This window comes from Gambusia affinis, linkage group LG05, assembly GCF_019740435.1.
Source record: "Gambusia affinis linkage group LG05, SWU_Gaff_1.0, whole genome shotgun sequence".
NCBI classification, from domain to species: Eukaryota; Metazoa; Chordata; class Actinopteri; order Cyprinodontiformes; family Poeciliidae; genus Gambusia; species Gambusia affinis.
Window position 1 is genome coordinate 24,457,340 of NC_057872.1, and position 26,423 is coordinate 24,483,762.

Consider the following 26,423-nt stretch of genomic DNA (forward strand, 5'->3'; position numbering starts at 1 on the left):
AAATATACTATACTGTAACCCATTCTGTTGTATCTCTGTTTAAAGTGATTATTTAGCTGAAAGATTAAGAGTCTCAGGTTTTCCACTCTCTAAGATGTTTTCTTTTATAATTGTCCTGAATATCAGCTTCATTCATTTCCTCATCAGTGGTAAAGGAATCACACTGATCCCTGCTAAGGAAGGGAATCCCCACTGAATGATGCTGCCACCAACAAGTTTGCAAAAGGGTAGTAATATACAGTGTTGGTTTTCTTCTACACAAAGCGTTATGCATGTCAACGGGTTCAATTTGAGTCTCCTCTGATAATAGCACCTTTTTCTGCATGTCTGATGTCTACATGGCTTTTGGCAAACAACTTTTTTCCCCTCAACTTTCGAAAAGAGCCAGATATGTTAAATGCACAAGTCATGGTTTTCCAGTGAATACATTCTTCAACCAGAGCAATGGATCTATTTAGCATCTGCATCTACAATGTCAATTTAGATTTATGATCATGTTGAAGTATATTTGCACTTAAACCAAACTATTTCAGTTTTAGAGGATTTATTTAATAGTTTCTTTATAGAATGCTTAAAGTTTGGGATTTGATTTTTCTAAACTTGTTCACATTTATTTATTTAAGTTTATTTGATAGGGACAGACACAGCAACATAGACAAACTGAACAGAACAACAGTCCCGTGTTTGCTAATAGCAACTTGCTATTGCTATTAGTTGTGCTTATAGCAACAGCTAATTCACAGCACTTGTCCCTAGATGGGCTTTTAAACAGTGCATCATAAAACTAGTAATAATCATTTCAAATAGCACAATATAACTAATTTCTTAACTAATTTGATGTGTCCCTTAGTGTTTGTGATGCTGTTTGTTCTTTAATGTTCTCCTACAAATCAAATCTCTGCACCACTCACAGTAGCTTCAACATTAAATTACATGCAAATGGACTCTCTTAATGGGTGAGTCCTGAAGAAAACTGGCCGCACTGAAGTTTATTTGAGATACGAGAGCAAAAATTGCTAAACCCACAACTGACAGAATACAGATTCATCTTTTTTTTTTTAAACCATGTATCATTAACAGTACCTTGTGTTCATCTGTCAAGTTGAATCAAATCAAAAGACATTGTAGTTTGTGGTTGTGATGTGACTAAAAGAGAAAATTAATTCCCGCGGTATGAAAACTGAATGATTCATTTCTTGCTCCCTGTTTCTCTAAATGACAAACAGCACCGGCTGATCACACAGACACAAGAATCAGTCTGATGAGGTTATTTTTGTATTCTTTTTTTTTTTATTTTGTCGTGCTTTGTTTCTTTCCCCTATAAAGAAATAGTTAGCTATATATATCAACAGTGGCACATGGACTCTAAAATAAACAGGTGTGAAAGACAGGAGAAGAGACAACTAGGCACAGGAGACAAAGAGAGAGAAATACTGGGAAAGAGAGGAAAGGTAAAGAGGAAAAAGAGTGAAAAATGACAGCAAGTTTATTTTTTCTACAATAAAACCAAAAACAAACCATGGGAAGTGTACATTTCTTTAACATTTACAATTATAATAATAACAACGGCAATAATAATAACAGTAACAACAATCAGAATTGTTCAAATAATGGCAATAATTATTTTAAAAAATCAATAAGACCTCTGTTTTTTTCATAAAGACAATTTTTTTTTTTCATTTTTATATTTTCTTTAAAGATCACTGGACAGTAGTTTGTTCGGTGTTGCACCTCTAAAGGCTAATATTCTGTGTTAGTATAGTTGCTTTATAATGCGTTTCAATAGTAAACAGTTTTCTTAATTCTTAAAAGTTTAATTTAACTCATGTCACTGTTCTTTTTTATACAAACAAAGAATTCAGAGATATGTATACTTGTTCTGTGGACGTGTATGTATGGATGTGTGCATGTAGCTGCATACGCCCGTTTTGTTCTCTTGTTCGCTCTCTTTTTTGACAGCTCCCCTCTTATTCTTATTGGAACTTTTTAAACCTTTTTATCCTCTTAATGACATTCTAAAATAATTAAGCTTCTCTTTAATGCCTCTGCAAGTCATATTCCTTTCTTCCTCCTTGGGAACGCAGCCCAACACTAATCCTTTCATTATTACGGGGCCAACAACAGGGGAGCAGTAGAGGGTGGGGGGGGAGGGGGGGAGCATGGTAACAGGTGTTGAGAATCACCTTTTTATTTCACTCTTGAACTGAAAGGAGGGGGTATCACTTTAAGTTTTCTTTTAAAACTAGCTACACAACAAGACATTCAGCTTATTGCCACAGTCCAGATACTTCTCACAGCTTTTGTAGGGAATTATGGACAAGTTGTGCTCCGTCGATGAGATACGACCGTAATATGAAAAATCTCTGTAATTTACCATCGAGCACAAAGTAGCTTCTGCTCAATTTTCCCCTTCACCACCTCCTTCTCCTCCCTCCCTGCGCAGCTCTCCTGCTGTCCCCTTCGGTTAGAGATTGGGCTTTGTGAAATAGATTCTTCTATTCTCCAAGCGGTGAATTACAGCAGTCATCTGCCTCTAATTCCCCTTCCACTTTGACGGCTGCACAGGCGAGGCAGAGAGGGGCCACTTTTCATTGTGTGGCCCTCTTCCTTCTTGATCTAAATAATTATGGGATCATTTCGCTTTTGCCTACATTCACTTCACTCTGTCGCCGCTCTTTTGCTCTCTCCAGCAGTCCGGGACTTACAGTACTGTATATGGCACAGTCGTTGATGTCTGGTGGGGCCGAGAGGCTCTCCGTCTCTCGGTCTGTCTCTTGGGTTATGAGAGTGTATATGGAGGAGATGGAGTGGAATGGAGTGTGATGGATTGGCTATGTGCAGTACAGTCGCTTTCAGAAGGCTGCCTGTTATGGCGAATTGTGTCGGAGTGTTGGCGTGTGTTCGTGTGTGTGTGTGTGTGTATATTTATATATATACTGTATATAAGGTTGGAGGCAGGGAGAGGGAGGGGTGGGGGTATGAGGTCAGAAGAGAAGGGATTAACAAAACGAAGGGCTACAGTAGGTACTCCTTCTTGCCCTGGCTGGCGTCGTTCCCGTTGAGAAAAGCCTCCTGCACCTCACCGTGTTCATCCAAGCCGCTGGCCTCATGGGTGAGATAGGAACCTGGATGGGAAGAGCGAGAGACCAGAGGGAGAGAGAGAGAGAAGAAGGAGATTGTAGGGGGGTGGTTAGGTGGCAAAGCGTCATGATCATTGAAGCGCCATGCAGCGTTTTCACACCAATCAGCGCTCATATTACTGTGTCCCATACCTACAACTGATTAATCCATTAGTTTACTGATTGTTAGGTCAATACCAGGCAAGGATAGGCTCTCGTGTACGGTATGAGCCTACAGGGCAGAAAATTAGAGGTGGCGGATGGACGCATGGAGTCAGAGAAGGAGGAGGCAATAGAAAAAAAGAGAGAATTATAGACAGAGTAAAAGAAGGAGAAGGAGAGAAGAAGAAATGGGTAGAAAAGGGTGGAGGTTATGTTAAGAGCAGGAGAACAAAATTTTGCTTACATCAGCCAGAAAACTATTCCAACTTATTTTATAAACCATAACCCAGAGGGTTTGTTTGGGGTACCGTTTTTTATAAAACACATTTTAATCTGGTTTCAGGACATATGAAGATGGATATGATTGTGCTGCAGTTGCACCTCCTGCATACATGCATAATAATAATAATAAAATAACTACATAATAATAGCTGTTCTCCTCTGAATTATGTCGTTCAGTTCTGGCATGCTCCATTGCTCGTACACCTTTAGATTCAACACCTTCAAACACAGTAAGGGTCATAACACCTGTTCATGATTGTAAGTCAAAAAGTTCTGATTTAAAGTAAAAGCTTTTTAAAACAGAGTAACTTCTTTCTTGGCAAAGCAGCTGGTCACAAATGACTAACACGAACAATTTGATTTCAACTCCCTGAGGAAACTATAAAAAAATCTGTTTTGGGAGGAAATCTTTGTTCAAGGATTTACGGGAAGGCCAAATAACCTGCTTTAAATTCAGGGCTACATCAAGGGCTTTCTGATTTTGTCAAAATGTGATAATAGCCAGAACTGCAGCACAAGAGATAAAAACACCAAATGAAATTAAATGAATTAAATTTAAGATATAACTGAAGATAATGTAAGTCTGTTAAGGAAAGTTAGGCTCATTTGTCTAAAGTCTTAAATTGTAAATGTTTAAAAACTATGCAGAATCAGTACATGACCTTACTAAAAAATCTTTTTAGAAAACCTTTTCAACTATCCTTAATTAACAAATTATATAAATAAATCAGATAATAAATTAAATATTGAGTTCCATCTATGAAACTGGACAGAATAGGAAACTCTTTCCACCAAGAGATAGGTTCAAGCTCAAGCAAGTAATAGGAAAAGAAAATATTTTTGTTATTATCTGTCTAATGTAAAGTAGGTTCATGTCAATCAAAGTCAAAACGAACCTGATTTTGTAGCATCAGGTCCAAAAATCAACTGTACTAAGATGCCCTGGAGAAAGGAACTGCATATTATGGTAAAGAAGTTTTTAAAATGAAGAATATGATGTGTTTAAGGGCATCACAGAATCTGTGTCCCCGTTTTTTTCTTTTTGATAAAAAATATACTGTTAAGGAGTATTTCTGAAAATTGGGTTCTACCCTTTCTTTAATCTCCAGAGAGGGAGGAAAAACTTTGACCTGTTAAACTTTAACCAGTCTTATAAATTTTCACACCCAGAGACATGTCTCTTTTAGGGTTAAATAATATGCTTGATGTTTTATTTTTCTGTTGACTAATCTTTACAGATTAGTGTGATTACTAATAAGTTAACTCCAAATTATATTAGTGAAAAAGCTCCAATAATTATTCAATTTAATCAAAGAGTTAATATTATTGGTTCTTATAGAAGTTATAGTTTTTTTTTCTGCATATACAAAACCTTTTCACTGGACTTCAGCCAAGGGATGTTTCTGCAGTAGTGGCTATGCTAGAAAAGAGAACAAAACCCATGAAGCGTCTCTCTTGTGTTTCACTTTTAAGAATAGAAGATGCCCAACACTTGATTTATGTGTTTTGCTTTGACTCAGGCCTTCTATTGTTCCGCAATGTCGAATTATTGTTCAAATAAATACTTAACTTTTTCTGTGTTTGGTGAGCAAGAATTACAAATACTATTTCTACTTGCTAAATGCCAGAATAATGAGATAGATCTTTTTAATGAAGTTATTTAAAGCAGCCAGTTCAACTTCACTAAGATTGCTATGCATATAAATAAATTGGAAAGGCCCAGATGATGACACATGGTGACATTCATCTATTCAAACATGTATACTTGGAGGACAAACCCCATGGGAAAAGTCCACTCATCATACCATTGAGGACAGAGATGGGGGTCTGGTGAAATGTGTGCATATCGACCCTAACAAAAGCAGAAGACTGTATGAAGATGCTGTCTGAAGAGGGTGTTCAGAGGGTTATCAACAATGACGTAAGTCCTGGATGGACAAGCACTGAAAAGCTACTTAGAGCAGAAGAAATCATAATCCAAAAGCAACATAAAAATCCAGACTGCAGTTTGCAAATGCCCCCAGTAACAGAGAACACTATGTGGAAGAATACTAAAGAACGAGCGCAAATGGGTCTTCTAAATGGATCATGGCCACAAGCATGCAGACAAATTAATTACAAACTGCTTAAGGATGACAAATTAAATGTTTTGGAGTGTAATCATAAAGCCCTGATTTCAGTTCCATGGAAAATGTGTTGCAGGGTAGTCTACAAATCTGCCTCTGTTACATCAGTTCTGTCAGGAGGAATGAGCCAAATATTCCAGCAAGCTATTGTGGATCCATAGTGGAAGGACATACAGAACATTTCACACAAGCTGCACAGTTTAAAAGGCAATTCCAGCAAATACTAAGGAGAAGTATTGTATGTACTTTCTTTATATTCTTATATAGGTTATATAAGTTTTCAAAATCTAAAAAGGGAAAATATTACTTTGGCATTCAGCAAACAGAAATACTCTTAATTTTCCTAAAGATAAAGCACTTAAAAAAACCCCAGAAAAACATAAGCTGCATGTTTGTTAATGTCAGGTCTCAACTGAGTATTTGCTACCAGGAAATTCCTAGATAGTGATTTAGGTTGGAATGGACCTTTTACTGCATCTTCTCCAACAATGCTGTACTCCACTATCTGGTTTCAACTGAATAAGCAGCTACATGTAACTCAGAGAGGGACTTGTCTTTGCAAGTTGATGAGGAACTGTTTTTTAAGAAAAAGGCTGGTGTAATACAGAAGCAACACCGGCAGAAGTTATCTCCCAGCTGAAGAGTCCTTTCAGTCACAAAGTGAGTGACACTCCATTTCTCCTTACCATAAAGGTTGACTGACATGTTGACATTTACAATGGACCAAAGACAAAGCTCTAATGGCCCCATGTCTTAACATTGATTGGTTGTAACGGTGCTGTCTCTCTGCTGATTGGTGGTTAAGTCATGGCGGATGTTGACAGACAGCTTGTCTGGCCATTGGGTGAGTTTTCCTGCTTGCAGCTAGTCGCACTATTCCTAAATAATTTATTGGAAGCTGCTGAACATAGTGTAATACTTGAAATAATGGGGGCACTTATAAAGATAGGAAACAGTGGCAGGCTTCCTTTAAGTCTTGATGCACTAACATCCAGTCATAAAACATCTAGGTTACGCCTGTCTTTCCTGACCCTCCCTTTCTCTTTGGCTTCTCAGGCCAAGATCATTTATTATGGATAGCACTTTGCCAGAGAGGAGCATCCAATCCATCCTGGTTTCTGTTGACAATTTTAACACGTTAGTTTAAATGATTGTTTACACAGAATCTAGATGTACCCAACTACTAATAAACTTTTAATAGAAAATTTATTAGAAGCTACAGCTGTAAGAAACCTTGCCAGTAGTAAAAGAATATTTTGTTATATTTGTGTTGTGTGCATTTGAGATTATGCTTTACCTTTCTGCCGGACAGAGCACCAGATGGTGACAATGAGGACACAGATGACAGTGAAAACCAGAAGGGCCAAAACGCCACCTATCACTGCATAAGGTACTGCACTGTGAGTCTCAACCACTGCGCCGGGGTCTGAAAAAGAACAAAGCAAAAGAGGGAAAAAAAAGAGAGAAAAACTGTGCATCAGTTCAGCGGTGGGTAATTTAATAGGAACGTATGCAGATAAATGGAAGAAACAGAGGACTCCAGGCAAAGAAACTGAGACAGAGAAATAGATGGATCAAAATGAAAGCAGGACATAAAGGGGAGGACAAAGAAAGCCCGTTAAAATGTTAACATGAGGAGGGTACCAGGAGCAAGACGTGAGAAAAGAAAATTCGATATCTCCCACCCAACTTGCATTATCACCCTTCATCACCCGCCACTGCACAGAATGCCAGACAATCTGAATGAGTGAGAAAAAGGAAAAATGAGAAGAGTGAATAAAGAAATAAGGTAGTCAGCCTCTACAAAGACAATTCTTCCAAGCACCTGTCAGGAGAACAATACAGTTTGAGTGATGGAAACTTTTAGTGTGTTTAGAATCCGTGCAGTGCAACCTTAAAAAAATAGAAAATTCAACTCAGAATGAACTCAAGGAGATAAAATGCTTGAAAAACCTGTGACCCTTTTTAGATAAAATTGAAAACACAAGTTTGTAATACTGTCAGCCTAAAAACACCTTATAATAGCTTCAGAAACTGCTTCAAAGTAAAACAGATCAGAAAAATAAAAAGAGAACAAAGTTTGAATGCGCTCAGTGTGTTGCAGTCTTTATCACTCAATGATATCAGAAGAATGCAGTGCAATTAATGGGTGGGATTACTGGTGATCGCAGTAACATAATTGCTTTTAATTTCTAAATTAGACCTTTGTTTTGTCACATACGCACGTTTGTGATGTGAAAAGATATTTTTACCCGTCTGATTTAATCAGATTTTCCTTTATTTCGTAACACTTAGACATTTCTGTAACAAAATGCTCTATAACAGGTTTGACTAGGATTTACCAAAACCTCATCAGTCAGTTTATTTTTCGTCTCATCATTATATCAGTGTATGATTTATGTGATTTCTTTATTTTGCAGATCTGGCTGTTATCTTGCCTGGTTGGGAATAGGGAAAATAATCAAAATAATGTGGCTGATTATTCACAAAATAGCAATTTAGATAAACATACCTACACATATGTTGGTATGGATGTTTTCTGTAACCGATTCTTGAATTTGAACATTAACTTTGAATTCATATTATGTTCAAATCACACATTTTATTTTCAGTCAGAAGCAAACCAGCTGAGAGAATACTCTAAATCTTTAATTCATTCTTTCATTTCCAGTAGGTTCCCTGCATTATTTGCAATAAACTCAATTTTTAATGGGTTAAAATCAATCAGGACACCAGAGTTAACCTCATAAAATGAGAAAAGCGTTTTCAGTCATCTCTATGGAAAAGATAACAGGTAAGAACTTGCAGTTAATGGGCTGTAACATTCAATTAGTCTGCTGAAGGAAAGTCGAGCCCTGAGATATTGGGATGATCAGTACTCGTTAGCTGAATAAGGAACCTGCAGCTAAATTGTTAGTTTCGCTTAATATACTTGTGTGGACTGCATAGCTTCAACAACAACGACTGAGTGGCAACAACAAAAGCAGCATGCATAAAGAAAAAAAGAAGCTTAAGATTGCATGCGAGATGAAATATACATAAATATATACGTATGTCTGTGGAGTCCGGACAGCTGAGGTACTGACAATAACAAAAACCTTTTGATGTGTTGCTGGAGAGCCCAACAGAAGGCAAGGCAGTTATTGATTCAGGATCTTTAGTCTTCCATTGGACAGAATTAAAACATGAATCATTAATAAAGTGCTAACACACAGATCAAAAGGAGAAGGAGAGATTGATGGAGGAGAAGCAGGAGAAAAATGAAGAAAAGAAAGCTCATTCTTGTATATGTATTCCTTGGGCTCTCCCAAGGCACTGTAATAAACTGATTAAGTGCATGATCACGTATTGACAGATGCGTGTATTATCAAAATGAATGCATCTGCAGTAACATGACGCATGGGGCTCAAGTGCATTAAAACAGAGCAGTTGGCCAAAGCAATATTTCACAGGAGAAGAAAGAACCAAGCACTAAAGTGCACCTCATTCCCTCCATGCCAACCTGTTCTTAATCTGCCGCAGCCCAGAGCTCCACAGGAAATGACTGACATTATTTAAAATTGTGCTGTTTCTCCAAGGAGCCCCATGGAAGATGCACCAACATTGACTAAACATCCGCCAAAGTGTTTTTTCTTTACAGCTCTTCTTAAGACGTTTTTTTTTTATTTTATTTTTTTTACTGCTTCTCCTTGCATGCCGCAGGTGAACATCCTCCACCTGCCGCAGAAGATGGCAGAGGCAAAAAGAGAGAACAAGAGGGTTGTGCCTGCTCCCTGTGCCTTGTCTCTCCTTTTAAGTAACAGAGCAGACAGATAAGCTGAAGATGTGGAAAAAAGGAAGAGGAGATTACAGTGAGCATGTCTTTGTGGAAGAGCATTTATGAGATAAGTAGATTCTTTAGATGGAAAGAATTGAAAACCGGTGGAGATTTTTAAGTTACACATTCAGGATACCAAAGTAATGGCAGGGTGGGTTTCTTAGACCTGCTGTGTTGCACTTTTCTAGCAAAATGTGATCAAAAAGACCACCTGGATCCCTACTTTCAAACCCTGCTTTTCACTCCACACATTTGTGTGTATTTATGTGTGTATGAGCGTGTGTGCAGATAAATATATTGCTCTAGCCCTCTGGAGACCTATGTCAGTCTCTAAGCTCTTCACACAGATTCATTAATAGTACCCACCAAGCAGCAGAAAAACCTGCCGAACATCACAGACTCGCAAACACAAACGCTGACTGGGCGATGTGTTTGTTAGCAGGGAGGCATCAAACAGCCGGTGATAAGAAACCAGAGAAGGTGATCGCTGCGCGCAGTGCATATCTGAGCTTACAGAGGCACACATACTAATGCAAACAGAGGGTCGAGGAAGGTCGAAGCATAAAAAAAATGTGTGTGTGTGTGTGTGTGTGGGTGTGCGTGTGTGTGTGTGTGGAGGCAGATGCAAGTGTGGGAAGAGGCCACCGGAGAGCAGTGAAATTGGTGGTGAGGAGGGTGGCACCAAAAGCTGAGCAGGAGACGTCAAAGAGAGACGGAGGGTAAGAGAAGCTGTAACCTGCAAGTGATGGGTCCAGAGAATAATGGAGGAGGTTGGGGTCACAATAGTATTATCCCTACTTCTTTATTTTTTTTCCATTTGAATCGGCATGCAGAGAGCAGTGTTACTCATGTCTCCATTATCACTGAAAATACTATATTAATAAGAAATGACTTTGGACTTTCAAGGAGTCTGTTTGGTAAAATTGATTTATACTTTCATTCTCCCCACCACGGAGCAGTAATGGCAACAATATACGCACTCACACATGGGCTGTTAAATGTGCCAGCAAACAAATTACACCATGAATTCAGTTAATTAGACTTCGAGTGAGTGAATTTCAAAATTAAAAGCACAGGGCCAAGATGGTCACAGCTAACAGAATTATGTGAGCGATGAATTGGAGGAAGTAATTTTAGCTAAGTAGCCACAACCAGATTTTAAAATGAAATTGTCTGCTCTTGAGAACATCAATAAACGCAAGAATTTAGGAACTGCAAATTTTTGAAATATAAGCCAGAGTATTTAATGAATAATTCAACACAGAAGAAGGTAACATTTTTGAATCATACTTATTTTCAAACATTGATTTCCTATTGGTGATGTTAAATCCCAAAACATCTCAGCCTTTTTACTGCAAAACATTGTAATGCCTAACCCAAATGTTCATGCTGCTTTAACTTTTTCACTATTCCAACACAAAGTCATGCATGATTTGGAAAGGGAGGGGATGATAAATGGCTTTCAATGTTATTATAGGTACAATTCTATAAGTTGTCTTATGCTTTTGCTTTCAGCCAATTCCCTTAGCAGTAACAGAAACAAGACTTTTGGAGAGTCTACCTGGTTTCTACAATTGATTTAAACTTTTCTTAATAACTCAAGCTCTGTCAGGTTAATGAACAGCCATTTAAAATGCTCATCTTTACACAACAGTCATATTTATATTGTAATTAAATGCAACACAGCAAATAAATTATTTAGGGTTAACGGAGAAAAAGGAGCTGAACATGAATGCCTGGTATAATTTACAAATTTTATGTAAATAATTTAAAAAAACGTATCATTTTCCTTCCACCTGACAATTTTGCAGTACTTTCTGTTTGTCTATCAAATACAATTCCACTAAAATGTTTGATTTTTTTGGACCAAAGGTATGAATACTTTTCAAAGGCATTATAAGTTTGATAAATTAATTTGGTTCATCACAGTCTTTCATTAATTAAGGAGCTAAACCAGGCCATTACACATTGTGTTGCAATATGTAAATTTTATTTAAGCTTTGCATCATTATTAAGTTTTTATTGATTAAAAACAGCATCATATTAGTAAATGAATTTGATCTACTTGCAGGTTACAGCATTCACTTAGCAATCTTGCTTTGAGGGTAGCAGAGGTGGGAGGAGAAAGTGTGTGTGCATGGTTTACCTTTTGGGTCCAGAAAGCGGCTTTTTGGCGTGAGGAGAGAGATGGTGGGAGGAGTGCTAGTAGGTTGGGTGCTAGTAGATTGGGTGGGTGGAGTGGTAGGAGCCATGGTAGTGACTGACACATTCTCTACAGACAGACAGGGAATGGAATGGCACAGACATACACAAACACTATTATCTACGACATGCAGGGAAACTAAAAAACACAGATGTAGGTTTCACATCAGGGTTTACACAGCACATAATACATAGCAGGCGATTTGCTGAATGTAAATATTAATTGAGTTAATGGGTGATCTATTAGTTTTGGGAGACAGACAAAATTACAGATGAACAAGCAACATCAGACATGTACATAATATAAAGCAGATCCACAAAACCTGAACACCTTTCATGTTACCTTTTTTTCCCCATTAAAACCCAAACAAAACTGTTGCAAGAAGTGGTGAAAACCTTAAAAACCTTGTTGATAAACCTTGTGGTTGATTTCAGTATTCAGCTTTCGTATAAATCTTATTGGCATGCCAAACATTGTCAGGGCATATTTGCCCACTCTACCTTGAAAAAATTCTTAAAATAAATCAAATTGTGAGGACAGCCTCTTGGACCAGCTCCTATCCTGTCTCATCAATTTGGAAAAAAAAAAAACATCCAGTTTTTGTACTGCGGCTGTTGTCTCATATTATCTCCAATTATTTATGATTGCCTTCACTGTACCATGATAAATTCATATTCCTGGGCATTTTTGGTAGCTTTGTACAGTTAGCTCATTTCCATCCTTAACCCTTTTAACCACTCTGAAAAGCTTAGTTAAATGATGCAAATGAGTAATTGTCAAGAAAGTCCTCATGGGGCAGCAAAGCATTACTTCAGGATAATTAGATATACTGTAATTGATTGCAGGTCTGAACTCAAGAGGACTGAACAAAAGTTTTGGAATGATTTATAACGGTCTTGTTTTTCTTCTTACGCCACAAGAACTTGCTGATTTACCAGGGGCACGAACACCTTTGACTTTCACTGTATAACTAATAAAGTCACTCTAAAATAAGATTACGAATTGCAAAGAAGTTTTCTTTTTCGTTTTCTAAATCCCATAATAAAGCCCAGTCACAGCTACAGAGATCTAACCTTAGTAAGTATGATGATACTATTATCATGTTTCAATGTTCTTTTGATGATATGCCATCTTGTGCCAAACAGGGAGTTTTGGTTCAAAATATCAAGCTTTGTTACTTCCCACCATCCAGCAGGAATATGCAGAATACACCAGATCGATTCCTGTCAGCCTTTACTCTGTCTCTGAGTATTTTCTGTGCACTTATATCATATCAGGGTCTTATCCAGTTTTTGTAAAGTCACTGTTATTCCATTTCCTCCAACTAATGAGATACAATCACGTGAATTTACAAAGTGATGCAGAATTCTCCATCTAAAATAGTAATATTCTTAAATGCGATTAATCCCTTCAGATATCTGAACGGGTTCAAGGCAGAAGTTTGCAATAGAAAAAGCAAGCTTTAAAAGGTTGATGAAAATCTACCTGGCAAACTGGTATTCATCTTCAAGTCAACTGGAATATCACAGGAATGAATTTCTGACCAATGACACATTTTCCAAGCTTTGGTGGAAGCAGTGAAAGTCTGACAGATGCACACTCGTTGGAGCAGCGCCATGTGGGGGAACTGTCTCATTTGATGCTGAACAATAGCTTGGATCCTGACACCATCCTCCAAATCAATGGCGAAAACACAATGGCAAATGGAGAGGTAGAAAGAGACAAGTTCATATTGCTGTTAAACAAAAACTAATGGCTGACAAGAAGCACGAGGGAAATTAATAGTTAGGTGAGAGTGTGTGGGTGTGTGTGTGTGTGTGTGTGTGTGTGTGTGTGTGTGTTCATGTTTACTAGTGCACGATCCTCTGCACTTTTGAAGTCAGAAAAATCTGTCTTCATCAAAGTAACTTCAAAACTAACTGCAACGTGCGAGGCAGAGCTTGTTTTCAAAGATTTTGGCACTCACACATGCACGGCCATTCATGCTAGGTGAGCACATATGCTTACACAACAATGCATAATTGCTCCCCCCCTAACATACACACACAGAGATGCTGCCCTTTCTGCTCAGAAGTAATTTATTGGTAAGTATTCCTCTGTCTCTTCTCCCTATTTCTCCCACTGGCCCTGAGATCATCAATCTCTTTTTGCACTCTTCTTATGTCAGCACTATACTTCCCTGCCTCCTGCTTTGTTTTTTCTCCTTACTTCAAGGCTAGCCTGTTTCTTTCTCCCTTTGAAATAAGTGTGTGATGCGTTCTATAAAAAGACTAAGCAAAAGGGTGTAGGAAAAAATCTATCCAAGGGTGTAGGAAAAAAATCTATTCAAAGAAATTACCAAACTCCATCCACAGCAGTGGATGGAGCTGTGGAAAAGTCTGCTTTTTTTCCCCTTTTTGTCAAACTACATTATGTTTTGTATTACCAAAGTGTATTGGATAACCTGAGTAAACACAAAAAGCAGTTTTTAAATGAATGAATGGAGCAAAACACTCACTGCAGCATTAAAATAATGAAAGGCAAACCAGGAAGTTCACCCTAGAGTGGCTTCAAAAGGAAGAAAATATATACAATTAAGATTTTGGAGTGATGTAGTAAATGTTTACTTAAGTCCGAATGCAATAGAGGCATGAGCTTAAACACGATGTTTATGGTTGAACATCCTCCAATCTGGCTGAATTCAAACAAAACTTATGGCTAATTATTGCAAATTATTGCTGGTAGTTGTTACAAAGGGAGGAACAACTAATTATTATGTGTGGGCGCCATTACATCTGCCCAAAGGATCATGTTTGCTTGAATACCTTTTTAACCTTCATAAAGTATAATTGAAGCTCCTTTTAAAATAAATTAAGTAATATTTGCCTGGTATTAACATTTGTTTGATGATTTAAAATGTTTACATAAAATCAAAACAAACAAACAATAAAACCAGAAGAAATCTCTGAAGAAGCCAAAGCTTTTTTTGGCACTGTAAGCCTCAATGCGGAGCCAAAGTGCTCCATGTTTCTGTGTGCCTTGAGCCTCTGGGATGAATATTATAATAGCTGGGATCGCTGCTCTAATTAACTGCAAAATGATTAATGTCTTACCTTAATTTACTCACTTTGTTTAACTTTTTCGTATGTTTTTTTTTCTAGAATACTTCCTCTTTGTTCTTTCCAATCAGGCGTAACCTAGCCCCTCATTTGCACCCCATGCTTTCACTAGACTTCATTTGGCCGCCTCAGCTGGCTTCTCTAGTTTCTTCCCTCCATGGCTACATTCCCTCGCCGCCGCTCTTCAGCTTAATTAAGGAGAATGCCGTACAGCTGTCGTTCTCTTGGCCGATAGCATCCCTTTTTTCCCCTCCACATCATATTGTTATTCATTAACACTATACGCCTGCCAATCAGACACACAGCCCACGTTATTTCCAGGGATGGGTGAGGCAGCACTTGCGATAATGACGTTGCTGCTTGTATCTCATTCTTGCAGTGGTGTGCCTGAGGAGACTGCATCACCAGCATGGATTCTTTCATGTTCAGCTTTCATGATTATAAGGGCCTTGCCCGGAGCGATTTTTGTCTATCCAGTTGTCTATCAGTGAACTGAGTGTTAGATATTGGTGGAAGGTCCATGGCTGAGGGCAAGGAGACCAACGCTGTTCAACTGAAGGCTCATTCAAAATTTACTCTGCCGTCAGGTGCATAGTCATGTGTGGAAGAAGGGAGAGCTGAAGACAAATCCGTCTCTGAGTTATCTCAGAGTCTGGCTCCGTCTGTCACTAGCCTCCAACCTTTTTAGTCTCTCCACTCTTTCTGTGCACTTTTAAAAGTCTCGCTTCATTAAACGTAGGTCTATGTTTTTTTTATTCCGATCATCTTGACAGCTCATTACAACAGTCAAGAACACACCGACTAATCCCTGTTCACCTCTCTATCAACGCTACCTGTCCTTTTCATCTTCCTGTCATCCCATTCTGTTTTCAAAGAATCTTAGAAGAAAATTATTAGTCCTCCAGTTCTCTCTGTTCACTTCTCCCTGCTGGTTTTCAGATGTCTATCCATGTATGTAAGCGTACTTTTTATGTAAAAGATTCCTATCGTTCTCTCTCAGCCTGTCTTCACGCATTTCTCCAATGGTCTGCAATTCAATCCTAATTGGTTTTACTGGCTTGGCAATTCATCTCAGGGCTGCCGCTCAGTTAAATTACGTAAGGCGGCCCTGTGGACCTTAGTAGGATTGTGGACTTTTATCTACATTGTACTGCAAAAAAGTAATATGTCTTGGACTTTTTCACCTCATGTCATATTACAACCACAAACTTTAATATATTTTATCAAGACTTTATGGGATAGACTAACACAAAGTAATACGTAACAAAGTGGAAGAAAATTGGAATGTGCTTACAAGTAAAAATCTGAAAAACTTGCAGTGTTTGAATTTAGTCCAATTTGTTCTTATTCCCCTGAATAAAATTCGGTCTAACCAGATGACCTCTAAACTTTTCGAGAACATCAGTGAACACATCAGACATGCCAGGACTTTAGATGTGGAACATTTTCAAACAGGGTTAAGTAACACAATCCAAGGATTTGGGCATCTCACCAAGAACCGTTCATATTCTGATAATGTAAAAAGTTTGGCAACAGCTGCAAAGGTACCAGGACAAGACTGTACACTGACAGGCCAGACTAGTAGAACATTAATCGAAAGCATATTCATGTGCTAAAAGGACTGAGTCAAAGTCCAGATTGATATCCAACTAAGAAATTGTTCAAAATTGAAATTCACATATGCTTTCCAGGGAATCAAACTGATCCTGAGCAAGGGGATGCTGTATATGTTTTGTGAGGATTTACACATCAGCTCAATGTAATCACACATCATCATATTTTTAAAATAATGGTCCAAGTCATTTTTGGCCAAAAAGGGTTTTATTATTTTTTTTTGCCTGAATCATCTTTTGACAAAAAAAAAAAGAAGAAAAAAAAGGGACGGTGCTTTTATTCTCTTCCAAAAACAGTTTTGGCAACAAAAAAAAAAAAAAAAGAAAAAGAAAAAAGAAAAAAAGACTTGGGCCTTTATTTTAGGAAGGTGATGATATGACACTTTCTTAATAATATCCCTTTCACTTCATTCCTATTCCCTACTTTCTGTCCATGTATTACAAATCTATCCAAATATAATGCATAACAGTTTGTGGTTTCAAAGTTACAGAATGTGGAATAGTTCCATGGGTGTGAATACTATTGGAAGGCAACATATTCACTTGAAAAATTCAGCTTATCACTTCACAGTGGTGGCAAAAGAATTAAAAAAACCAACAAAAGAAAAATGCTATTTTTTTTTTTTCCCAGGAGAGTTTCTACCTTCACAAGCATTAAGTTGGTCTCCCTTCATAAAGAGACCAGCACACCTGCATCAACTGACTTTTACCTGAGTTTTTGGTGGAAAATAACTCTCTATGTGAGCTATTTTTTTTATTTTGAACTTGCAATAAAATTTTCCGCTGACTCATTTTATATCTTCCAGCGCTCCCTCTTTGCTTTCACTTCCTTTCCCCAGTGCACTGTGGGATTCCCTCTGGGAAGACCGGGAGCCAAGCAAACTGACATTTAGTTTATCTGACGAGCCGAGGTACTGAATTCTAACCCGCCTTTGACCTCCATCGTCCTTCCTCTATAACTTTCACTCTTTTCTTCGCTCTTTCCATCACTTCTCACACCTCAACGCTTATGCTTCACCCTCCCGCATAAAGAAACTGAAGTGCAGATGGACCTATAATAGGGGGCAAATGGGTGGCAAGGTGAGAAACAGTGGTGGTGCTGGAGAAGTGAGACGAGAAGGAGGAGGCAGAACAGGAGGTGCAAAAGAGGTGAGAACAGTGAGTAGAGCATAAAGGCGGCTAGATATTGAGGAAAAACATATGGAGAGCTTGAATGTGTGCAGCGAAGCAGACAGAATAAAGCAGTTATAGAAGAAAAACTGAAACAAAAAGAAACATAAAAAGCTTTATCTTTTTTTCTGTCAAAACAATGATTAAGAATAAGGGAAGATTTATGCCATAAAGAGTGATATTCACAATTTAAAAGAAGTAAAAAAAAAACATGAATCTAACAACGTGGGTGTTGAAGGTGAAAAAAAGAGAGCACACTCTGGGTAGGTGCTGGAGTTATGAATCATCTTAACATATTTTACAGCACAGAACGATATTTATTTTCCATATTGACTGATGAGCTTCATTTAATTCCCAGAGGCATTCCTCTAACACCTTATTAAATCATCCATGGTGGATTATTTGCACTGACAGAGATGTATAGCTTATGCAACACTCCAGTTTTATAGAGCATTTCAAAAGACACACACACACATACGTCTCTAGAAACTTTAAAAGCAGAATGTAAGGAGGGATCATACCGTATTTCAAAAGAAAGAATTAACAGCATGTTTGCCTCATTATCCACTGTGACATTTGTTCAAAACTAAAGAACAGTGTTTAATATAATGACATGCGGCAACAGCCCTGATCTCTTTCAGATAAAGGTTTGAAGTGAAACAATCTGCTCGCTCAGTGAGTTCAGACGTTTTGTTAAGAACAGTAACACCACTGCTGATAGAAAGCGACAGCGTGCAGGTTTAAGAAGCTGACTGCTGTCAAGCTGTTGTGCACAGAGAAGCTGAGTTTGTTTAAACGTTTGCTTCTGTGCTTATTTTTAAACAAATGCAGATGTCTAGCATAATATAAATTATTAAGAAAAGTCCAGTGCTGTAAAAATGTATCTTTATATTTATTTTCTCAGTTTTTAATCACACTGGCATATTATACCCAATCTAACTCATTTTATTACAAGACAGAGATAACCTGAATAAATATAAAAGCTACTTTCAAATGGAAGCATACAGTGGTTGGTTGTTTGCAAAGTTGTCTTACAGCAAGAAGGACCTGCTTTTGAATCTGCAATTTGTCTTTTTGGATGTTCTCCCTGTACATACACAAGTTCTTGCCAGGTACTCCAGATTCCTGTCATAGTTCATAAACAGGCTATGGCTAATTGGTTATGCTAAACTGGCTAAACATTGTGCAACCTTTATTTATTTATTTATTTTTTAAAGCATTTCAGTAGATTTTCTAGCATGCTTTCATCATAGTCCTGCTGCATAATCCAAGTGTGGTTCAATTTAAGATTATGAATTTATAGCCAGGCAATCTCCTTTTGCATTTATAGTAGAGAAAAGAATTGCAAAATTGTGTAGAGGGAGCATGATGTTCTGTTTTTTGGGTGGGGGAGTTACTTTTTTTGCTAGGGCCATGTATGTAGGGATAATTTTTTTTCTCCTAATAACTTAAATAATTAGGTTGTCTTAGTTTCTGCTTAAAATTGATGATCTAAAGTGTGACAAAAAAGCCAAATAGCAAAATTTGTAAATCTTTAAATGGAATAATGTTATTTCATCATACACTAATAGGATAGACCACAGAGACAAGAAAACAAAAATCTTGAAAGACAAGAAATCAGAAGAAAATGTTTCTCCAGATGCATTTGAAGACGTCAAAGATGGTGGGGATATCATCTTTTATCTTGCCACTGATGCCACCCTAAAAAACTGTCATTATTAGTGTCACTGAAAGGTTGTACAATAGCATGTACAGGGCATCGATGTGTGAGAGAAAAGTGGTGTTAGTGTTATGGGTGTTGAGGGGTTGCTAACTAAAAGCAGCTCAAAATTGTTCCATAATACATCTCTGTTCTCTGCATTCACCCTTTCTGCTTCTGATCTCCAAATCAGGTGCTAAGCACAATGACAGGAGCCTCCGCCAGGGGCTGGGGAGCTCGGATCAAAAAGTAGCAAGCCCTGCTGAGTGACAGTAACGTTGGTATAATTAGGCCAAATCAAAAACAAGCCAGAAACCGGCCACTAACGATGAGCTCACTTTGCAGTTTATCCTCACATAAACAAAATCCTGTGTTGTCCTTACACCACTGAAAGTTTAGTCAGTCGTTTCACGTGGCACTGACACATTACCATTCATCAAAACCTTGCTTTTTCAGATGCAACTCAAGCTCCGACAGAAAGTTGGCCAATTTGTCGCAGTTGCTGACAAACAGAAGTAGGAGATTGTCCTGAGGTCTCTATTATCCTTTCCACTGAGCCATGATGCCATGTAACCAAACTGGTTTGCCTATCAATAAAGGAGAAAATACCACCATATTATAAAGTCAGAAGGCCTAGATATTTTGAAATATGAAACAATTTAAAATCAGGCTTTTTCATTTTTACAGCTAGTTAAGTAATTTTAAAATTCATTCTTCACAAGACATTTTTGAATCACAACCTTGAAAACCAAAAACATGGTTTTATATGGATAATTACAGTCTTTGAGATTATCACTGCCTTTGACTGTATACAGAGAAGTTTATTTGATAAAAAAAAAAGAATCAATTTCTGAGTGGATGTGCAGCTGTTTATTTACAACACGACTGCAAAGATCATCGATGCAGGAAGTGCAGGTGAACTGAGTGGAAGTAAAGACAGGAAGAGATTTTTTGTACATCAACCCAACACACTCTCCCTGTGGGCAATCAAAGGAACAATAACCATCCCATCCCATACACAAGTGATGACAGATGCCTTGAACAAACGTAAACAGCCTGCTGAGTTTGAGCCCAAATGAAGGAGAGATTGCAGCTGATGTGATTTTAACTAATATCACATCAACCACATGTGTAGCATAACGTAAAGCATATTTTTAACCTTGTATATATACATATTTACAAGAAAGAAAAACTTACTTACTTTTTTATATATTGATATTTTAAATGTCTTAAATGAGGGCAAAGCCAAAGCAAAGACTAAGTTCTTGTCTGTGTGAACAAACTTGGTGAATAAAGCTGATTTATTCTGAAATGACATTTGACCAAATGACATGTGGTAAGAGACTGATGAAGTCTCAGTAATGCCATGTAGTAAATATTCTTAAGGTAAATATATACTGATTATAAGTAGAAAAGTGAGACTTGTACAAACTTGGCATGGCTTTCTAACATACTGACGTATTGAGAAATGAGAGGGCCGATGGACGTGTACAACAGAGTGACAGTGGAACATTTTTAGTCTGAATCAGAACACAATCTCAGAGTTTGCTGCGTGAATTTCAGTGTTTGATCTTTTGGATGTAGGTGGCCATTTTTTACTGTGTCAAATTACAGACAGAGCGAAGGCATTTAGGGTGTGGTTTTGTTAGGCCTACAATCTTCTGCACTACGACAGCATCTCTTCTGACTTCTTCTTCCTCACAGGATAAATCACTTTACAAACACTTTTGATCCTTTCTCAGTTTCTTTTTATTCAGATATTTCTCCATGTCAACAATGGAAATTAATGTTGTGGTATATAGGTCTAAAACTAATTGGCAAATGGAAGACATATAAAATTATCAGATATGTTCTGGAAGAATATAGTCACTATCATTGTATTTAAGTGAAACACCTGGGAAATATAAACAACAAAAAGGTCCTTGACCAACTCCAGCTCCTCTCCAATACATCTGCTATGCATAAAAAGAGCATCGATCTGAATTTAAATGCAACAGATGCTTAGCTGTTGTTTTTCTGACAAATTTAATTATATAAACATGTAAAAAAAAAAAATACTAAAATAACTCTGTTGTCTGTTTCCAGTGTGTTGGTGAGTTTTGAAAAAACACAGATCTTCCATTTGTTGCACAAGGTCTGGAGCCTCTCCCAGGCTTGGGTTGGACCAATGGCAGGTTACAAGGTTACCAGTCCATTATGGTGCTAACACAAAACACACTCAATCACACACAACACTTACAGTCAAATTAGAGACACAAGTACATCTACCATTCACATATTTTGCTCTGAAGGAGCAAAACAGGGAGCTCAAGGACTGTCCTATCCAGGCACTTTAGGGATAAGCAAACTTTATACAAAAGGAAGGATAAATCCAAAACATTTACTGGTAAGAACAAAAAAATTAAAAAATAAATAAAAATCAGCTGTCTAAACTTATTGCACTCAAGAGATTTCAGTTCTCCAAAATTCCCTGAGGAGAAAATTGAGTCCCAGCGGAGATAATAAACGAGCAACACACAAAGAATACACTAAATAATAATGTTTCTAAGGTTTCTAGTTGAGGCAGCCTGAACATCATGTGGACTAATTTGCACAGGATATTTAGCAAAGAAGATCTGCTATGACCAGAGCAAAAAATATATATAATTCATTAAATAAAACACAACCTAAAGACAAATAAAATGCATCAAGATTTAAAGTGTCTGTAGCTCTGTGCAATAACAACCATATTCTGAAGATGCTGGAAAGAAGAGATGATCGATAAAAACTCAAAACAATCTCAAGCAAACAACAATATAACAAAGAACATGAAATTACTAAGAACAGTTAACAACTTAAAAGTGGGATGGAAAGGAAAAAAATCAATGGAACAAATTGCTGAGATACTCACCGTACACCAACAGAGTGTAATGATCAGCTGCACGACCGTAGTTGTTCTGGGCTTGGCACAAATATGTCCCGTTGTGTGATTGACTGAGACGGGAAATCTGAAGAGTAGGCCCAGAAATCTCTGCTCTCTCAGGCAAAGTGTCATTTATCTTGGACCACAGGATGTCTCTTGGCCTAGGAGGAAAGATTTAGTGAGAATATTAAAAATGATGCTGAATTCAGTGTATGTGCTCAATATGATATGGGAAAATCACTCAGCTAATTTTGATATCTACCAGAAGCGATAAGGAGTAGTGTCAATGATTTTTGTAACATGTTCAACTTGATCTTTAGACAAAAATCACAAATTTTGAATTGCTAAAAAAACAAAACAAAACAAAAAAAACAGTTAAGCCTTACTATTTAGATTAAAATGAAGCAGCATTGAGCTGAAAATACAACTTAGTTACAAATGTATTTTCTTAATTTCAGTCCCCTTTCAGGCTTGACAAATTAGTTCATTATCTAATTGGAAGATCTAGAGAGGATTTAGATCACATTTTAACATGTTTTAGATGCTGGAGTAAGTCTTAAAAGTCGCAACGACAGAAATCCTCCCACTTCATCCAAACTTGAATGCTTTTCAGTTTAACTGTAAACTGAAAAGCTTAGACTGACTGTGAGATCAGATATTTTTGATGTTTTTAGTTCAGTTTTATTAACATATCTCCAACATGAAGGTGACGGAATGGTATCTTTTATTGCTTTTTTCTATTTTGTAATGTCACATTGACAAAAGTAATGATATAATGACCAAAGGGCAGTACATACTGCACAAGAGCAGAGAAATTAGTTATTTTACTTGAGGCTGCAATAGCAAGACAAAAGTTCTTGCTGGCAAGGACATTTCATACTTCACAGGAACTAATGCACAGACCTACCTGGCAGTATTCATAGGTCTCTCCCACTGCAGGGTATTCATTTCACATTTCTCGGATACCACACAAGAAAAAAAAAGTTCTGCCCAGAATATGCATCAAGAACAAGAGCTGGAAGAGCTCCCAAACTGTGAACAAAAAGACAAACATGTCCTTTTGTTCTTGTGGCAACGGGGAACTAATTTTCATTCATGCAGAGTTCAGTCATATTCAGCAACTCAGAATGCATTCTGATCAGAGTCACTTGTCAGAATAAAAGTGCCTTTTGAAAATTACATTAAAGCACATATTAAACATTTTTGAATTAAAATTCCTAGTGGTCTGGTGTAATACTGTAATAATGTTTTCATTTGCTGAAAGTAGAAAATTATAATTCCAGTTGAACAAAAATAAAGGATTGATAAATTAAGAATTTAATCTTTCTGAAATACATGAACTTTTCAATAATATTTTTGACAAAGTAAAGTTAATGTCAACTTTACTATGTTGATTTACTACCTGAATGCTAATGCATGCACCAGGCATGCTAGCACAAATGTTAACTTGTTTTGTTGTCTGAAGGGCCATAAATTCCTACTAACACCTTACATTTCATCTCTAGTGTCCATATTTGGATCTTTAGGTTGAGCTACTAACACAGAGATTAACTTGCTTTTGCTAATATACAGTTAGTTTGAAAATGCCAAAGCACAATAATTCTCCAGACACATTACTTTAGCTGTTGAAGTATGGCATAAATGGCTCATTTCTTCACCAGTCAGAAAATTTCAGATTATATATAGTGCTAGAAAAACGGATACAGTAAACAAACAAACAACAAAAAACATTATTATTATTTCTGAGTTATTTGCACAAATGTTTTAACTCTAAAACACTTATTTGGTATGAAATATTTAACAATATTTTATGGATAATGTTCATAATCTTAAATAAATGAGGGTTATGATATAGTTAGATCTTCAGTCTATGCATTAAATATATTAGCGCATTTGTTTCACATTGCTTTATGTTAACATGTTAAAGAGATTTGATTCCATTTGCAATATTATTCAAGCCAAGCACAGACACATTCTTGAATCAATAAAAGATTTAGACTGAGAAGTATTTGCAATCAAAATCCAAAGCTAGCTTATGGCACAAACCAATATATTTAGCATAAATTCTACATTCATAAATGGGTGAATATTTTAAACATCACAATAATTTAAACAATGCTGAGCAGAGTTTAGGTGTTGTATTGCAAAAAAAAAAAAAATACATAAAAAAATAGAAAATCAAGTTAAAAGAATGGACTACAGCACAGATAGGCAGGGGTGCTATAAAAAGAAAGGTGGCAAAGAAGGGTAAAGTGGCCCAGAGGGTGAGGGTGAGGGAGATGAGAAGACATAATAGAGGAGATTTTGAAGAAGAAGCCAATGGTAACAGGGGGGCGAATCCTGAAAAATAATGAGGAGGTAGATGGTCAAAGAGCAGCAACGGTGTGAAACGGGTAGCAGGAGGGAGAGAGTGGCAGATGAGAGCGAAAAAGGGTGTCAGGTGTGCAAGGTGGTAAAGAAAGACAAAAGCAGGAGGAAAGACTGTAATATTACTGAGGGAAAAAGAGAGGGGAGATGATATGGAGGAAAATGAAGGACAGGAACAGGCAGACAAAATGATTTGGTCATGAAAGACAGGCAGACAGAGCAGACAGGAGGTGTGAGGATTACAGAGACATCCGGATGAATACAGCGTGTGTTTCTGGCTGGGTGTCATGGCTCACGCCACTTTGGACAGATTACAATCCTGACTCATCTGGGTTCTAATCCTTCAGGAAGTCTAATTAAACCCCCTTCTTGCTCAATCCCTCACATGCAAGCCCTCTCTCGTACTAAATTTGCAATACAGAATCTTACTCTCTGCTTCAAACTCATAAGTACACACTTATACCCCTGGCCTCTGTAATCCCTTTTAAAGCTAATTCACAAATAAGGAGATAAGCGAGAAAAGTGACTCGGCGACATCCCCATCTTAACACCAGACACACTAACTGCAACCTTTCACCAAAACGTAGTGACATTTAATTGGTCCTTATTGCCTAACAAGTGGTTAACAAACTTAGAGAAGAAAACATGTGGGTGGCTTTGGTGCGGTGTTTGTGTGTAAAGCATGAGATCGAGGTCAGAGTGCAGAGCCGCCTGAAGTCCCACCCAGTGATCTCCAAAACACACGCTAACACACATCTATACATACACACAGTGCTCCCAATCAGCCTCTACAAAGCTTCAAAGAGGCTAGGGCCAACACGGTTTTCAGCTAGTCCTCTCAGTTGGATTTCACTAAAGACATCAAACAAAAACACGAACACACACACACACACACACACACACACACACACACACACACACACACACAAGCGTTCACTCTTTGGCTGCACGGAGCTTTACTGGGGGAGCTTTAGTGGACCTGATGCCCACAGACAGACGGACCATCTAGGAGCAGGCTTAATGGCTTATGGCCCAATATCATTCTGTAGAGTGCACAGAGTCCATGGATCCTCTAGGGGAGAAAAAAAATAAAATAAAGGTTTGTTTCAAAGTTGGCTTTGAAAAGTGTAAACGACTGATCGGATTTTGTGCATGTTTTACACATCCAAGTCACGCACCCTCACTAATAAGTTCTTAATTATAGTAAGAGTTTGCAGCAACCTCTTAAATTCCCATTGTCCTTCACGCTACAAAACTGAACTCAAACCAAAGAAGCTTCTTCTGAATACAAAGAGGATAATTTGGTGACAGTGTTAGTTTTCTTTGCTGTTTACAAAGGCACTTTCTTATCATATTGATCATGCTAATAAATGACAGTTTGAACAGTTTTACCTTTGCTTAGGAAAGTTTAATCAAACCTCACTGTAAGAGTCCTTGTCTGCTTAGTTCTGTGAAAGAAATAACCGGAGAAGTACCCAGTCTTCATTTAAAAAGTCAGCTTAAATAAAGAACAGAGAAGTCCAGCATTAATAATTAACCAGTAATTTGAGATTGGAGGAACCTGACAATTATTAAATTATCAGAGGAATTGGGTAGAATAATTATTATCCTGGTGAAATATTTTATAAGCAGCATGGAATCTATTAAAGTTACTCAGAGGGACACAAGAAGGACAGCTTCTACCTTTAAAATCTGTAACAGCGGGTGACAGAGCACATATGTGGCCGCTGTAACTCAGTGAAAGGAATCATTATTATGAAATCAGAAAGTTGTGGGTTCAATTCCAGCTTCCCCTGCCTCATGACGGTGTGCTGCCAAGCAAAGCTCCAAAGTTGCCTACTACTCTACATAACGTGGATATGGTT

At 37.5% G+C, this 26,423-nt stretch overlaps 1 protein-coding gene across 9 annotated transcripts in view; it reads right to left on the reverse strand.

Annotated features, from left to right (window-relative positions):
- Positions 1-1,267: 1,267 nt before the first annotated feature.
- cadm4 (cell adhesion molecule 4) overlaps positions 1,268-26,423 on the reverse strand; it is a 224,087-nt gene continuing 198,931 nt past the window's right edge. For 5 of the 9 annotated variants that reach the window (XM_044117997.1, XM_044117995.1, XM_044117994.1 and 2 more), the window contains 4 exons: positions 22,180-22,352; positions 11,653-11,778; positions 6,987-7,115; positions 1,268-3,125 (listed from right to left, as the gene is read on the reverse strand). In XM_044117997.1, coding sequence (XP_043973932.1) covers positions 3,016-3,125; positions 6,987-7,115; positions 11,653-11,778; positions 22,180-22,352 — 538 coding nt within the window. In that variant the 3' untranslated portion in view covers positions 1,268-3,015. Of the gene's footprint in view, positions 3,126-3,272; positions 3,352-6,986; positions 7,116-11,652; positions 11,779-19,111; positions 19,877-21,093; positions 21,492-22,179; positions 22,353-26,423 lie in introns of those variants that run through there. The other 4 variants (XM_044117998.1, XM_044117999.1, XM_044118001.1 and 1 more) reach the window with 4 other exon arrangements.